We start from the raw sequence: 18,669 nt of genomic DNA, 5'->3' as shown, positions 1-18,669 counted from the left end.
CAATAAGGGGGGACCTACTGTCCCCCCCCCCCCCGGCCCCCACCCCTGAGCGGCGGGTGGGGGCCCTAAAATTATCAATAAGGGGGGGGGACCTACTGTCCCCCCCCGGCCCCCACCCCTGAGCGGTGGGTGGGGGCCCTAAAATTCACAATAGGGGGGGGACCTACTGTCCCCCCCCCCCCCGGCCCCCACCCCTGTGCGGCGGGTGGGGGCCCTAAAATTCACAATAAGGGGGGGACCTACTGCCCCCCCCCGGCCCCCACCCCTGAGCGGTGGGTGGGGGCCCTAAAATTATCAATAGGGGGGGACCTATTGTCCCCCCCCGGCCCCCACCCCTGAGCGGTGGGTGGGGGCCCTAAATACAAAGGGGGGGGACCCTAGTTAACCCTCCCCCCCCCCCCCCCAAAAAAAAATATCTCCCTACCTACCCCCCTCACCCTAAAAATAATGAGTGGGGACCCTTTAACTAAAAACCTGTAAAGAAAAAAAATAAGATAAAAACAACTTACCATTCGATGTTTTCTTTCTTCTAAAATCTTCTTTCTTCAGCCCCAAAAAAGGCCAAATAAAAAGCCATAATAACCGATGCAATAAAAAAAAAAAAAACGAGCGCAAAAAATAATAATCCATCTTCACCCATGGAGGGCTCCGCGCAGACTGAGCTCCGCAGGGCAGGGGAAGGCTTATAAAGCCTTGCCCCGCCCTGCAATTAGGCTAAGAACACTCTGATTGGTGGGTTTAAGCCAATCAGAGTGCTCTTTGTCATTTTACAAGCGTGGGAAAATTCCAAAGAACTTTCCCACGCTTGTAAAATGACAAAGAGCACTCTGATTGGCTTAAACCCACCAATCAGAGTGTTCTTAGCCTAATTGCAGGGCGGGGCAAGGCTTTATAAGCCTTCCCCCGCCCTGCGGAGCTCAGTCTGCGCGGAGCCCTCCATGGGTGAAGATGGATTATTTTTTTTGCGCTCGGGTTTTTTTTTTTTTTTTTTTTATTGCGTCGGTTATTATGGCTTTTTATTTGGCCTTTTTTGGGGCTGAAGAAAGAAGATTTTAGAAGAAAGAAAACATCGAATGGTAAGTTGTTTTTATCTTATTTTTTTTTCTTTACAGGTTTTTAGTTAAAGGGTCCCCCCTCATTATTTTTAGGGTGAGGGGGGTAGGTAGGGAGATATTTTTTTTTTGGGGGGGGGGGGAGGGTTAACTAGGGTCCCCCCACCCACCGCTCAGGGGTGGGGGCCGGGGGGGACAATAGGTCCCCCCCTTATTGATAATTTTAGGGCCCCCACCCGCCGCTCAGGGGTGGGGGCCGGGGGGGACAATAGGTCCCCCCCTTATTGATTTTAGGGCCCCCACCCGCCGCTCAGGGGTGGGGGCCGGGGGGTACAATAGGTCCCCCCTTATTGATAATTTTAGGGCCCCACCCGCCGCACAGGGGTGGGGGCCGGGGGGGGCAGTATGTCCCCCCCCCCTTATTTATTATTTTAGGGCCCCCACCCGCCGCATAGGGGTGGGGGCCGGGGGGGACAATAGGTCCCCCCTTATTGATAATTTTAGGGCCCCCACCCGCCGCACAGGGGTGGGGGCCGGGGGGGCAGTATGTGCCCCCCTTATTTTTAATTTTAGGGCCCCCACCCGCCGCACTGCTTTTATTTGTGATAATAGATTGTACTGATAATGTTTGCTACTCGTAGCTGCTTATCCAGGTTTGCGTCAGTCAGTCTGGTGCACAGTCGACTCTTTGCGATGCTCACTACAGACAAGCTCACTGAAAAACACACACATGCTCACTAATAACAAGCTCGATGACACACATGCTCACTACAGACAAGCTCACTGACACACACGGTCCCTACAGACAAGCTGAAACTATTGCATTTTTTTATTAATCTTTTTTTATTCACACTGATCCCTCCACACACACACACACACACACACACTGACCCATACACCAATGGACACCAACACAGACACACACAAAGTGACCCATACACTAAAACACACGGACACAAACACACATACAATGACCGACACACACACATATAATGACTGACACACAAAAATTACAGATCCTCCCTCTGCACAGTCTAATTACAGCAGCTGCCCAATGACTCTAGGCTATCATTAGGTCTGCAGCTGGGATGAGGACTTTCAAGTCTCTCTCCTGCATGCAATGATTGCCGTCGGCCTGAACGTCTACTAATTGCGTGGAGCGTCTTTGTGATGCCGCTCCTCACAGCTTCCGAGCAATTTGCAAAGTAAAGAAATGCCTGCTGACCCCAGCTTTATAGGCCCACTGGGAAATTTTCCGGTCTGCCAGTGGGACACTCTGGCCGGATGTTCCCGACCCCTGCACCAAACAAAGACAAGCAATGTGTTTTGGCAATTTTTTTTTTTTTTTTTTACCTTGCATTTCTAGAGTGTTTTTCTGGGTTTCTTTAGCAGTTTTTCAGAATGGTAACCGTTTGGAATAATACTCTCAAACCTGTGAATAAGTAACAAATTTAACATCATTCTTCCTACAATTTACAAAACAAATCATATGCAGCTTTTATAGTCGTTCAAGGGTCCGACACAAGTAAATAACAGTTCTTTCTGTATTAGAGTTTGTGTTCTATATAGCCATATAAGTAGCTTCAAAATAGAATTTCAAAATACTCTTCTACAGAACCTTAAATTTTTTCCCCAGTGTTCAATATAAATAGCCTTGTGTCTTGTACCGTATGGATGAAGTTGTATTCTAGATGGAAAGACTCGCATAGCCAAAGGGTCTAGAATTCAACGGAGTGAACTGTAGCATGATTCAAAACCGTTCTTTGTAATGTTGGGCAATTACAATTTTTTTTTTTAACAGGTAAACATTGTCCCAGAAGACACTGTAGAAATAATGGAGTTCCAAACCTTGATGTTCACTTATTTAACTATGAAGGTAAGACAACATTTAAGAAAGAATTATGCTTTCATGAACAATGAACTATTTTCTAAATATTTATTGGGGGGGAAATTGAATGGTCGAAACAACAATGCGCTACTTCATGCTAAAATCCATAATAAAAGATTACTCCATAAAATACTGGAATTATAGCTTTGCAATTATTATGTTATTTATATAGCGCCATCAAATTCCACAGCGCTTTACAATGTGTGGACGAAAGTTGTAACCAGACAAGTTGGACACACAGGAACAGAGGGGTTGAGGGCCCTGCTCAATGAGCTTACATGCTAGAGGGCGTGGGGTTAAATGACACAAAAAGGTAAGGATAGTATTAGACTAGTAACAGTTGCAGAAGTGGGTTTTTAACAATTTTTAGAAGGAGTGGAGACTGGGTGAGCATCTATCGGAGGAGGGAAGTGAGTTCCACAGGAACGGTGCAGCCCTCGAGAAATCTTGAAGGCGAGCATCAGAGGTGGGAGTACAGACAGAAGGTAGATGTAAGTCTTCAGCAGATCGTAAGGGCCTAGACGGGACATACTTGTGTATAAGAGAGGATAGATATTATTTTAGTTAAGACACAGAGGCAAGAATTCTGCTTCTTGGTTTCTTTGCTCCCAAATAGCAGCAAAAAAAAACTTAACATGAAAGGGAATACATTAATACAGCAAATACAGATACTAATGGCATTACACTATTCCACCAAGTTAGTACATGTAATAAAAGGAGGCATGAACATTCCGTAATCCTCTCTTTGATGCCAGAACCATTTGTAATTCAAAATTTTCCTTAAAACCAAGGTTTGCAAATCAAAATGCAGCAAGAAAAAAAACTGCTTATCAACAGGAATAGAACAAAGATATTTCATTAAAGTGAATACAAAAGGAAGTCCACTGTTAAAATTGCACTGAAAAAGCTATTTTTTCTTCTGGTGAAATCATGTGTCATGTAATATGCCTTATATCTACAATGATTTACCAGTGCTTTTTCTGATTTTAGATGCAAAAAAACCTCAGTCGTCTTGAAGAGAAAGCAGAAAGAAACCTATTGCTAGTGAATGAAGAGAAGGATCACTTGCAAGAGAAGGTGCATAAGCTGAAACGTGAAAACTTGCTGTTCAAGAGAGAAGAGGAACTTCATGATCTGTTGGATAAGCAGGTATGCATCATCCAAAAGCGCAATAGGGAAAAAAAACAGGTTGTGCCAGATACCACACGAAAATAATAGTCCGTTATATACAGCCCACGGTATCCAAAGTTCCACTAAAATAGGGCTAGATTCACAAATGCATATGGAAAAACTAAAATAGAGACCGTAGTACAAGTTGTAATGTGCAAAAATAAAATAAAAATTACACTGATGAATGTTCACTCACATAGAGCTTATTACCAACCATAGTGTTTTTATTGTGAAATAGAATATATCCCATAACAGGTGGGCATATCTTGCACTTGCTAGAAATGCCACCAGCAGATAATGCACAAGTCCTCTAAGATAGGGAAAAACAACAAAAGATAGTGTAATACTGTAACCTCTTCAAAATGATATGCAAATAATGAGAAATACTCACAATAAAGGAGCTTGTAACCCAAGCTCAGCGTATCCAGCATCAGGTGATATAATCCCCACCAACTAAATATATGTGGATGTTAAAGGACCACTCTAGGCACCCAGACCACTTCAGCTTAATGAGGTGGTCTGGGTGCCAGGTCCCTCTAGGATTAACCCTTTTTTTTTTTTTTATAAACATAGCAGTTTCAGAGAAACTGCTATGTTTATACTGCGGGTTAATCCAGCCTCCAAAACCTCTAGTGGCTGTCTCATTGACAGCCGCTAGAGGCGCTTGCGTGCTTCTCACTGTGAAAATCACAGTGAGAGCACGCAAGCGTCCATAGGAAAGCATTGTAAATGCTTTCCTATGCGACCGGCTGAATGCGAGCGCGGCTCCTGCTGCGCATGCGCATTCAGCCGATGACGTCGCAAGGAAGAAGGAGAGGAGGAGGAAAGCTCCCCGCCCGGCGCTGGAGAAAGAGGTAAGTTTAACCCCTTCCCCCCCCCAGAGCCCGGCGGGAGTTGGTCCTTGAGGGTGGGGGCACCCTCAGGGCACTCTAGTGCCAGGAAAACGAGTATGTTTTCCTGGCACTTTTAAGCTTCTTGATTCTGGTAATACATGCAGTTTAAAAGAAAGCAATATAGTGTACTCCATATAGTCTGTAAATCTTAAATAATTTAAAATGTATACTCCTTTTTCTGAGTAGTATATCCTGCTCAAGATGATCAGCATTAGTGGTATGTTCCCCACCGAGGATTTGAGAAAAAAAAAAACGTTTTAGTAAGCCAAAAATACTTTTAGATAAGTTCATAAAAACAAATTTTAAAAAACCTGTAAAATACACAAAGCTTTTCACTGACAATGGCTTTATCATCATCATCCAAAAGTGCACAGTGACTAAAATTATTTTGGACTGTATGCTATTACATTTTTTTTTTTTTTCTTTCTTCCTTATGAGTGCTATTGCATTTAAAAATCTTGATTTTGCTGCTTTATGCAAAGAGGAAACTCAGAGCCCTTCTCATTGTGAGGTGAATCTCTGGTGTAGATGGATGGATGGAATTTTACAGAACTCTGTACAGAGTCTGAGTGCAGAAGTGTTCACAGTTCCAGCTTGAACAAAGTCTTGTTTTAACTTTTTATATCCGAATAGGAAGAGCAGCACAGTGTAATAATTAGCATTGTGCACATATAGGAATAATTACTTTGAACTGGAACGCTCACTCGTGATATTTGGGCACAAACAAATAACAATTTGAAGTTTGCTGTGGTTTGTGCTGTTTATTTAAAAATCTCTTGTTTTGATTTTGTATTTGTACAGCATGCTGGGTTACAGCGATAAAGTTGAGGTGCAAATGCATTTACTACATCTCTGTAGAAAATTACCTGGCATTTGCATTTGTACTCTCAAATATAAAGAAACCTTGCTGTAAAATAACATCAAGATATGATATGCTTGTTTTTATGGTGTATTATATCAAGCCATTTGTGTACTTGGTGCAAACTTAAAGTATAGTACTTACTAAACTTTGAATTTCATAAATTAAATCTGAATGGAAAAACAAACAAACCAAAAATGGCAGATATATCTCCCCAGGGCAGTGTGTCTTCTAAAATTAAGGCTTCTGAACAGAATTCTTGAAGAAGGTTAACCACTTGACATCTGCTCCCCAGAGGTCGCATGCACCCAAAGATGAAAAATTGATAGGAAATCAAGAACAGAAAAGGGGAACAGGTTGAGAGAAAAAACAGAATTGGAAATCTTAAAAGTTGTGTCCGTTGAAGTAGATTTTTATGACCAACAAGTAGATTGACTACTGCATTTGTCCCTTTGACAAGAAAGTAAGAAGATGAACTGACTGAAGTGATTGACTGTGGGGAAGGAGTCAGGTCAGCTGCTCAGCTCACACCGATATCACATTGGAAAAAAATCAAATACTGTGTCACTCAAAATGTAAACCACATCATAGTGGTTAAAGTATCACCTTTATTAATATCCAATACAAAAAAAATCTTAATCACAGGCAGTAAAAATAAAATAAGCATAATTAGTCACCATTGGAGGAACATGCAGGAAAGACACATCCCTGTCAGGCTGGATGCTCAGCTCCTGTTGTTTCTTGAACTGTGCAGTGCTAGTTCATCTGCTGCGAGCATCAGCTGATCGTTCTCAGTCATTGAGTTAAGCCTTGCACCACTAGGTAGCTGTAGAGGAGGTGGAGAGCAGCTACCGGTGGACACCAGGTAAGACCATTCAGAAATTATGTGACTGCTTACAATGGCGGGTACTGGTTTACTCCTGGCACTACAGTCACTACAGTGCAATGTAATGGTTATGGTACTTGAAGTATCCTTTATATTCACATGTATTATTCTGATAAGCTGACTGTGAATATGAATACCTTTAGTAGAATCTGTTTACAGGGGTGAAATTACTATTCTGTTATTAGGTTGAATTCCTCTGTGTAAATCTACATGAATTGAGTGCAGTACGTGCTTTAAGCATTAGAGGGCAGTGTTGACTTAGATTTGATGAGATCTTTTGCTGTAGATCGTTAAGAATCCTAATAATTGCTTAACTTTAGAGCATTTAATATTAAACCTTTTTTATGTAATTTTTCTTTGTATATAACGTAATGTGTTTGAGACACATTTTCTTTTGCAATTTAACAAATTTGTCATTGGTGCGTAAATCATTTCGCCCTGGAGTGGTGAGTAGCTCCTAAAGCCTGGCACAGGATTTCATAATTTAAGCCCTAATACAACACTTCCTTTCCCCCGCCAGATTTTCCAATTTGGTGTCTTTTGTCCACCTAATTCTTCTCCCCTTGTCTGGCACTTGTACTCTCTACACATTTCTACTGGGGTTTAACTAAACTGAGATTTATTCATTTTAGAAGTGACAACCGTAGTCCACATATTATAATAAAGACATGAAAATAAAAATAAATCTCCAACGGTATTTACCGGTTAGGAAGATTTGACTTAAAATGTATTGATTTTTCTAATCTCGAAAGCTCTCAGACAATTCTCAAATTGTCATAAACCATATATCCCAGGCTGTCTGCATACCCGGTGTTTCTCTGTCTCTTTCTCTTCTCATTCTCTCCTTCATTCCATCTCTCTTCCTGTTTGGATAGCAACAATAGAAGCCAGTGCAATAAGCAAGTATAGGCATTTTCTTCATTTGAAAACAATGCTTCCACAAGTTCCATCTGCAACTACTGGTGCTGCATACTTTCTACTTTTATTATGTAACATTTGAAAATAGTGTAGTTAACAAAAGAATAAAAATGTAAAAGTTATTACCAAAGTCCTAGTGGGGAAAGGCTTAGCTTATTGATGAATGATCAGCTAATGCTTGCAGCAGATGAACTAGCACTGCTCATCTCAGGAGAGATAACTAAGCTTTGAATGGGCATGTCTTTACTGCATGTTCCTCCATGGGTGATTCATTATGCTCATTTTATTTTTACTGGCGGCCCCTGTTTTTTTGTTTATCATTTTTTTGTATCCGATGGTAATAAAGAAGATAATACTTTAACCACTGTGATGCAGTTTATATTTTAAGTGCAAGAGCACCATTTGCCATTTATCCATGCGTTCATGGATTAGAAGTTAGGAATGCAACAGTCAGATTTTTTTTTTTCTATTACTCTTATTAATATTTTACAAGAATAGAGCTATGATTAAATACAAGTATATTTTGTATTGCTTAAGGTTCCACAAAGTCTTCAAAAGTAATGCATTGAAAAATAATAGAACTCAGGGGAACTTATTGCAAATAATAGATCCATAGCAAACAAAGCACATTATTTCAATTAAGCGGATAAAAGTTTTTTTAATGACTTGTCCCTTTGCAATTGCTTTGATGTTCGTTTCATCTTTAACCTTAATGGCAGAAGAAAACTGAAATAGTCCACTTGGCTTCCGCTAGTACACTTTTCATTTGACTATATTGATATGATCCCAATGAATGTAATATGATCCCAATGAATGTAATGACTACTTTAAAACATTTTGAGGTAATGCATTATATATGGTTTTCCATTAGCATTAAAAATGCTCCCTTTTCAAAGGGGTATTTAAGCACTAATGTAATCAGATTTTTTTTTTCTTATTCAAGTAAGATGTTTTATTAAGCCTTTCATGTGTACTAAAATATAATGCTAAACAGTGATTGCAATATACACATGATGGCAATGCAAGTTACTGGGGCAACAATTGTTCATGTAATAAGTTGTTTCTTTTATACTTGATAATAAAAGTATTTTAAAGAACATTTATTATTACTTAAAATGTATATACTGAATAAATCAGTCATTATACATTAAAAAAAAAGTTAGATACAAACACATCCAATTATGTAAATGCTTAGTAGATAAATGAAAGTTAATGTAAATAAAGCCCCAGGGCCTGATGGTATTCACCCATGAGTACTTTGTTCAGTGTTATCCCTGAATAATGCTTCAAATACTTTTCCAGCCGCACAAGTTAAGCTCACAGGTTGAACCTTTTTTGAATATAGAAACCACATCTACCTTCCTCCGATCTTCAGGTACAATTCCTAAAAGAAATGAATCTTGAAATATTAAATACAGAGTATTTAAAAATTTTCTGCAATTTTTTTTTTTTTTTTTTTTTGCAGCAATAATTTGCTTAATATACTGAGGGAAAATAATTATTTAAAATGTCTGTCTTTTAATGGTCTTCATTATTTAACACACCCATCTGTTTTCCATTTTTTTTGTTTTTTTATATTTAAAAAAACAATGTTTTGGGGTTAATTGCAAATAATAGTTTTGGGGTTAATTTTGAGTTTCGCATTTACCTTGTTTGATAAGTATTCGTAAGGACCCTGAAGGCATTTCTGACAGTACTGCTAACTAAACATTGCAACATAATGTAAAAAGAATATCTGCATTTGAGCATAATGCCCACATACAGTTAGATCCTATAATCTAAAATGAAATTGCTTTAGCGTTCCGCGTTTCCCAATTGGGGTTCTGCCAAAATTTCGGGAATCAAAATGGCTGCGAACAGCGCAGGAGCACTATCTGCTGCTCAGCTCCCTCGCTTCCACAGCAGTGATGCTGGAGCCGTAATATGACGTCACTCCATCATCAAGAGGCGCGGGAGGTGTCACGACAGTGACCCCTTCACGCAGAGTGCAACCAAACTATAGAACGTATACCGGACCTTAGAATGGCCGGGCTCACGTTAGAGTAGTCAAATGGGATAGCCAGAGGTCAAGGGATAACAGAAGACGGAATAACGATTAACAAGCCAAAGTACAGGGAACCAGAGAGTAGAATAGTCAAATAGAGTAGCCAAAAGTCAAATACCAGGAGAGAATACCAATATACATAAAGAGCACTATGGGAACCAGCAAGAACCACACTAGGGCGTCTTACTGCTGTCAAGACAGCCCTTTTATAGTGTGGTGTGTTTTGCTTTAAAACCACGCCCCCAAAAGGTCCGGGTGCGTGGTTGCGTCATGATCCTGTCGGCTTCCAGCCGACGGCAGTGGCGCGCATGCGCCGAACTTAGAAATTCCGCTCTGAGTGAGCGGCCGGCGTCAGAGGTGCCGTGCCGCTCAGTGAAGGAGGATGCTGTACTGCGTGGGTCCGAGGATGACAGGTAAGGTATCGTGACAGGAGGGAGCTGAGCAGGAAGATCACTGCTACCTCACCACCTGCAGTGGCCAGTGTTTGTGACTAAGTGGCTACTAAAAAAGACTGGACATACCCCATTTGCAATACCTTGGGTTGTCTACTATTGCAAATAGTATGCCATTATAGGGGGTAATTTTCATTCTTGGGCTACCATAGGGTCATAAAGGCAACGTAAGCAATCTGGCGAATTTTAATGTGAAGAAAATGAAACACAAGCCTTATATTTGACGCTGTAATTTTTGAAAACACCATAAAACCTGTACATGAGGGGTACTGTTGTACTCGTGAGACTTCGCTGAACACAAATATTTGTGTTTCAAAACAGTAAAAAGTATTGCAGCAATAATATCGTCCGTGTAAGTGCTGTTTGTGCGTGAAAAATGCGAAAAGTCACTTTTACTGGCGATATCATCGTTGTAATACATTTTACTGTTTTGAAACACTAATATTTGTGTTCAGCGAAGTCTACCGAGTAAAACAATACCCCCTATGTACAGGTTTTATGGTGTCTTGGAAAGTTATAGGGTTAAATATAGTGCTAGCAAATTAAATTCCCTATACTTTCGGCATGGGTTGTCAGGCTGGTCCCGCTAATTGTAATTAATTGGGATACCTAATTATGTAAAATTATTACATAAATATATGTGTAGAATATATGTGTATATATATACATATTATCGTATTACTTTACTGAGAGGGTAGTGGATGCATGGAATAGCCTTCCTGCTGAAGTGGTAGAGGTTAACACAGTAAAGGAGTTTAAGCATGCGTGGGATAGGCATAAGGCTATCCTAACTATAAGATAAGCCCAGGGACTAATGAAAGTATTTAGAAAACTGGGCAGACTAGATGGGCCGAATGGTTCTTATCTGCCGTCACATTCTATGTTTCTATGTTACATATGTGTATATATACGTATATATATATATATATATATATATATATATATATATATATTTTTTATATTTTTATTTATATATAGTGATATATATGTACCGTATATACTCGAGTATAAGCCAAGTTTTTCAGCACATTTTTTGTGCTGAAAAACCCCAACTCGGCCTATACTCGAGTCAATAGTCTGTATTATGGCAATTTACATTGCCATAATACAGACAGGGGCTGTGGGGGCTGTCAGAGCTGTAACTTACCTGTCCTGCAGCTCCTGTCAGCTTCCTCCTCCTCCGCGCCGTCCGTTCAGCACCTCTGTCAGCTCCAATGTGAGCTGATAGAGGTGCTGAACGGACTGGCGCAGAGGAGGAGAGAGCTGACAGGAGCTGCAGGAGAGGTAAGTAAACTCTCTGACAGCCCCCTCCTCCCCCCCACTGAACTACCAATGCCACTAGACCACCAGGGAAGGAGCCCCCCTCCCTGCTATGTATAAAGCAGGGAGGGGGGACGAAAAAATAATAATAATAAATATTACAAATAAAATAATAAAAAATAAATATTAAAATAATAAAGAAAAAAATAATTAAATAAAATAAATAAATAAAAATTAATCATAAAAAAATATTAAAATAATAAAAAATTTAAAAAAATTGCCCACTCCCCACCAAGGCTCTGCAACACACACACACACACACACTGCATTCATACACACACTGCACACATACACATACACACAGGCACTCACACATACACACAGGCACTCACACATACACACAGGCACACATACATACACACACGCTGCACTCATACACACACGCTGCACTCATACACACACGCTGCACTCATACACACACGCTGCACTCATACACACACGCTGCACTCATACACACACGCTGCACTCATATACACACACTGTAAATAAATATTCAATTAATATAATTTTTTTAGGATCTAATTTTATTTAGAAATTTACCAGTAGCTGCTGCATTTCCCACCCTAGTCTTATACTCGAGTCAATAAGTTTTCCCAGTTTTTTGGGGTAAAATTAGGGGCCTCGGCTTATATTCGGGTCGGCTTATACTAGAGTATATATATTAATATCACAATACAGTTAGAACGAAATAAAACACATCTATATATTTTTGAATATTTTATTTTTAATTATTTTTTTTATTTTATTTTTTTACGTATTGACATATTTTTTTTATATTATATATAAATATATATAACAATAATTATATATATTTAATCAGTATCAGTCTACGTGTAATTTGATATTAATATATATATATATATATATATATATATATATAAATATTAAAATACACCTAGACAGTGTATGTGTATGTGTGTATATGTGTACATATATATACATACTTAGATCATATATATATATATATAATATATATATGATCTAAGTATATATATATATATTTTTATTTTTTTTACACTGATTTTAAGTAATTTTTATTTGATTTTCAGCCAGCAGGGGGACTAACTGTCATTACAGTTAGTCCCCCTGATGGCAATGCACCTCGCAAGGACCTCACTCTCACATGGCCGGGGGGGGGGGGCTGAAGAGGACGGAGGTGCCGCGGGGGGCTCCCTGGGCGGTCCCACGCCGGCGACCGGGTAAGTAAAAAAAAAAAACGGAGGGTGCACTATTACGTCCTGCGGCGTTTAGAGCCGCTTTAAAAAGGACGTAATAGTACGCCCTGCGGTCTTAAGGGGTTAACCTCATTGCACCTCAAGCACTGCTTTAAGCTGTAGAGGCTGTGGTGCTAGTGTCCATTGAAAAGCATTACACTTTCAAAATTACCAGTAACATCCAGATTTGTTACATAGTATGCAATTTCTGTTCAGAATCTTCTTACACAACCAGCTCTTCTGTTTATTTATTTCAGACTGAAGCTTTAGAACCTTCTATAGAAGTCAAGGATACGTTCGAGAACAATTACAGAACATTTGCCACTGCGCTCGATTGCACCAGGCACCAACTACCCATAAAGGATATTCATGTTATAGGCACACGTCAACGGTACCTAGGTAATATTATGCACACTTTTTTTTTGTGTGTCTTCTTCCTTTCAGGTGACTGTGCCAGGTTGACCTAATAGCTATTGAAGAGATTAATATCACTCCTTTGGACTGACCCGTCTCTGTGCTTTCTGTCTCTGGTGGAATAATGATGCAAGACTCTCGGTTGCAATTAGTCCCCTTCAAAGCAAGATTTTTAAATAGCTTCTTGGATCGTAAACAAAAACGACTGTGTGTACATTAATTTGTTGCCTTTCTGCCTCAATGGATCTGTTAGAAGTTTTGAAATTCTGGGCATAACTCTGCACAGCCTTGTCTCCCACACTGTGTACACTACACTGCAAATTTTCCTTCATCTTGAAGTATTGTGTAACACTGCTCTGTCCTCCCCAGCAAGGTACTCCCTTTATCCTGCACCCTAATCTTACTCAGGAAGGCTGGATTTTAAAAGAAGTAGGAAAGAGAATTTGTGAGGGCAGCCACAACATACAGCTCAGTTAAATCCCAGTGGACCTGATTGTTTTTAATTTTTACGGTTTAGGGCTTTACTAGACCTTTATAACACTATATGGTTAATGGGGCAATGCACACTGGAAAGTTAAGTTAACATCTACAGTTCAGTTCATTGAGTTATCAGGCCAAAAGTGAACATTACAGATGTATTTTTCCATAGACTTTAAACTGTACATGTAACTTTTTAATTGACAATCACTTTTAATGATAGGAGTATTATTTTTTTATAAAATATTTTACCGGGATGGATACATTGAGATTTCTCTTGTTTTCAAGTATGTCCTGCATTGTTACAGTAGGATACAATATTACAAAAATACAATATACAATATATCTTTTCATGTGACAACACTGAAGAAATGATACTCTGCTACAATGTAAAGTAGTAAGTGTACAGCCTGTATAACAGTGTAAATTTGCTGTCACCTCAAAATAACTCCACACACAGCCATTAATGTCTAAACCATTGGCAACAAAAGTGTGTGTGTAATATATATATATATATATATATATATGTGGGTGTGTGTGTGTGTGTATACAAGAACATCAAACGTCTTCAAATTCACCATAGGAAAGCATTGATTCAGTGCTTAATTCAACAGGTAAACATATAACCACAACAGAATCACCTTAAAACACCATGTGTATGAGGAGCTTAACCTCACAAGTGAATGGCCGCATAACTCCTGAGCTCCGCCGAGGCCTAGCCTAAATCTCAAGCCATCCACAGCACCTCAGCCCCCAAACCCCCCTAAAATACCTCTTACTATCCCCCCCGGCGCCCACACTTACCTTCCCCATTGGCGGAGGGAAGAAAGCCCGCAATTCCTCGGTTGCTCCGATCTTTAGGCAGAAGCCTGAACAACAGCGGGCGCCATCTTTGGAACCCACACTGACGGACTCAGACTCCGTAATGAGCAGCCAGGCACACTCAGAGAGAACGGAGGCACCGCTGACCAGGAGGGACATGCGGGGATTCATGGCCAATTTTAAAAAATCTGTGGCAGATGAATTAGACAAATGACTATGCCCCATACTAGAAGGCATGGCAGACCTCTCACCTCGCGCACAGGCCGCAGAGGCCAAAATGGCGGACACAGATGAAAAGGTACAAGCAAATGGTAGTGAATTACAACACCTACGTGAACAATTACGATCCCTCGAAGAATCCAACGAAGATCTCAATAATAGAACACAGAGGAACAATATCAGGGTAAGGGGCATCCCTGAATCGATATCCACCGACCTCCTTACTGACACCCTTACGGAGGTATTTCAAAACCTCCTGCCAGAGGCTACAGCAGCCGATCTATTGATGGACCGAGCACTGAGAGCCCCGAGCACCAACGCCGCTACCCCCAGAGATATTGTGGTGCGGCTCCACTTCTACCATATTAAGGAGCGCATCATGCGAGCTGCCAGGGACACCCCTATTGAAATAGAGGGAGTGCCAGTCCAATTATTCCAAGATCTGGCCCCTACTACCCTGAAACGGCGGAGAGAACTTCGTCCACTTACACAACATCTTAGCCACCACGGCCTCCGATATGCATGGGGACACCCTTTCAAACTGATCGTCCGCAAAGATGGCAGGTTTCACTCCCTGACAAGGCCCGAAGAAGTCCCCGCACTTCTGAACCAGCTAGGCTTACCACAGATCCCGGAGATTCTTCCTTCCAATGATGACCTCTCATCACGACCGCCGCCACGCAACAACCCGCCCGCCAGAAAAGGTGACCGTCAACATAGAAGTACGGCACCGCAAATCGCAGACGCAGCACGACAATAGAGAAGAGGAGACAGTGGGACAAAGTCGCAGGTACAGATGCCTGGCTGCACACCCCGACGCCCCAACCAGACACCCACAGCCCACACTGCATAAGCTAACTCCTACAGGAATCACCTGAACGACCAAAAGCCAGGGGCAAGCACAACACAAGCAAACAGAAACGCGACCACAAGCACAATATGTACCCCAGACTCTGCAAAATCTCTTTCATCACAGCCACTTCAGCTCCAGTAAGCACTCCTGACCCCGGACTGAAAAGACCGGTGCGCAGGACACAGCAGAGTAAGCAGAACAACATGAACCCGACGACCAAACCCCGGAGATTGGCCTAAACCACAGGACGCCGAAAGCACGGATTAACTCCTCTGAAGGACAATTCAAAAGTACCACTTAGCTCAAGCCAAAGCAGACTACAGAAGAACCCCCCGTGCTATTGACCATGCCATGGAACGACTCCCCGATACACCAACAGAGGAGACTACCAGAGGGCAACCAAAGGCGACCAGAACAGCATCCCCACCTGACAAGACTCCCAGCAATCACAGGACTGCTCATGGACCACAACACGCCCCGCTTCGGAACCCCTCTCCCGGCTAATGCCCACCACAGGATCCTGACGTCAAGGCCTAAAAGGGACACTGAGGCTTGGACATTGAGCTAAACGCAGCAAGTATCCTAATACTGGGACAGTACACACATCATCCCCATAAACATCCTGTGAAGCGATTTTCGCCCACAGCCACCCAATCCCAGGTCACACCTCAGGTCCCGACTTCAGAACACAGGGGACGGAGGAGGGGAGGGACTGGGTGGGTGGGAGGGAGGTGAGAAGGTGACTAACGGGGGAGACTGGGTGACCGGGGATCAGCAAGCGCATTATACTACCCCAACGCTACGTGGGAGCTGAGCAACACAGGCCCCCGGGACGCCCTGCACCCCATACTGCGGACGTGAGGGCCCAACGACGACCTTGACTGATGACCATCCCACGCGCTGACAACACCTGACGGCAGACGAACGACTGACAGCATGAACACCCAGGCCCCGCATACGCCAGGTGAAACACGGAGCCACGGAGGTGCCACACACACGACCTGCGGACGGGGGCCACACATCTCCACCACACAAGTAGCCCACGACTACATTGGGAGGGTTTCCGGGACAGCGGACACGACAGGAGACACTGCCGAAGTGGCCTCCCACTCACCACTTAGGAACCAACTGACCCCCCACGGGCTGACCCGACGACAAACCGCACACAGGACATAGACACGACGGCCTAGTTTTGGGGGACCCATGGGTCAACAGGGGCGAGGAACGCCGGGCACCATCTACTTGAGACCAGTAATACCTGCTAAAACCATTGTTCCCTTTCATCTTCTTATTATTTGATGGTTTATTTTTTGTCAACAGCAAACTGTTAAAGTGTTATATTGTTGAAAGGTTAATATCAGCATGCTATACATGGGTTATTGAAAACAATCTCGGCCAGAGGCTGAAGCACACACACCGCATTTCGATTAGGGAAGGCGACACCACACCTTAATAGATCACAACCCCCCCAAGGGGTGGGAGAACTGCGACAACCCTACTACTTGGGATAGACCACACCCACACTATATCTTGCTTTAAGAAGCCAATTAAGCCACGCCTAATCATCACCAACAATACAGCGCAGCGAACACACTACACACAGGATCACCCCACAAAATTCTAACGGCGCGGGGTTGCTCACCCGCCGCCCCCGCATGGCCCATCCTGCGGGCGGCAGTGGTGCAGACCTCGTGTCGTTGGCACACAGAAGCACCCCCCCACATAGGAACACTTACGACACATAACACACGTCCACACTGGCACGCAAGAGCAGGGCGCCTAGATAACACACCACACAAACACGAGCGCACCCCCACGCCCAATAACAGATTGCACATACGAATACCCCCGCCCAATTCCCACCTCCCCACCTTACACCCAATACCCGGCTCAGTTAAATTAATATGATCATGGGCAGGCCACAGGCGTAACCTGCCATCACTTCTGTACACCGGCCTCGGCTCTCCCGAGGATCGCTACACGGACCTTGGGTCAGTTAACAGAGACCCCTGCCTAACCACCGACTGGCCAGTTTGATAAGCCCAGTCAGTCAAGAAATCTGCCCCCGTGGGCAGGGCCCTATCAACTCCCCGCCGACCCAACACCGAACCGTCTGCTCACCCGACGCTGCCATGCCCAGAAGGGACGCCAAACTACACACCACCCCGTACCTCACTGCTCGAAAGGGACTACCTTTTAACAACAGCATGACGTCACGGAACCTCCAAATCCGCCTCACCTCCCTCAACGTCAAGGGACTTAACTCACCAGGAAAAAGACATGGGATACTGCGCTGGGCCAATCGCACGGGAGCGGAAATCATCCTACTACAGGAAACCCACTTCACCGACCACAAACAATTCCCACTAGTCAACCGACATTTTAAAAGATACTACCTGGCCAATTTGCCGGAAGCAAAAACAAAAGGGGTCGCAATAATGCTGCGAAACTCCTGCCCACTGGAAGACATACAAATCCGCAAAGACCCCTCAGGGAGATTCCTCTTCCTCACAGGGCGTGCGGGAATGACTTCGCTAACTGTATGCTCATTATACGCTCCCACCACCCCAGATGCCTCATTCTGGAACACATTTAAGACCCATCTCCCGAGCCCCTCCGCCAAACGCTTAATTGTAGGCGGTGATCTAAATGCGACCCTAACGCCTGCCACAGACTGCAGAACACACAACGGCAGTGCACCGGCCCCAACTAGAAATGACAAACTATATGCAGACTTCTTAACCGACACACCCCTACTAGACGCCTGGAGAATCCAGCACCCGTCGTCAGTCGATTTCACCTTCTACTCCCACACACACAGGTCCTATTCCCGCATTGACAGCTTCCTTATTTCCCCGGCAGTCCAACCTTGGACTACCCATACACATATAGGAAACATCGCCTGGTCCGACCACGCAGAAGTGGCACTGACGATACAGATCCCTCTACTGGCGATGGAAACTCAACCCATGGATACTCAAAGATGCGGCCACGGTCCACACTGTGACTGAGCATCTCAAAACCTACTTCGACCTCAATACCACGGACGACATGGCGCCGACAACGGTCTGGGCAGCTCATAAAGTAACGATCAGAGGCAACCTCATAGCGATAGCCACGGCCCTCAAAAAGCAACGACTTCGAAAACTTACAGGCGCTCTGACCGATCTAACGAGTCTCGAAACCCT

The 18,669-nt window shown here is 43.0% G+C and overlaps 1 protein-coding gene across 2 annotated transcripts in view; it reads left to right on the top strand.

The window, feature by feature from the left end:
• HAUS8 (HAUS augmin like complex subunit 8) overlaps nucleotides 1-18,669 on the top strand; it is an 88,908-nt gene that overhangs the window by 45,999 nt on the left and 24,240 nt on the right. For both annotated transcript variants that reach the window (XM_063455441.1, XM_063455442.1), the window contains exons 8-10: nucleotides 2,854-2,928; nucleotides 3,931-4,089; nucleotides 12,954-13,095. In XM_063455441.1, the coding sequence (XP_063311511.1) occupies nucleotides 2,854-2,928; nucleotides 3,931-4,089; nucleotides 12,954-13,095 (376 nt within the window). The remainder of the gene's footprint in view (nucleotides 1-2,853; nucleotides 2,929-3,930; nucleotides 4,090-12,953; nucleotides 13,096-18,669) is intronic.

Source organism: Pelobates fuscus, chromosome 5 (genome assembly GCF_036172605.1).
Source record: "Pelobates fuscus isolate aPelFus1 chromosome 5, aPelFus1.pri, whole genome shotgun sequence".
Lineage (NCBI taxonomy): Eukaryota > Metazoa > Chordata > Amphibia > Anura > Pelobatidae > Pelobates > Pelobates fuscus.
Note: the sequence above shows the minus strand (reverse complement) of the source record. Positions and strands in the feature narration are given on the sequence as shown.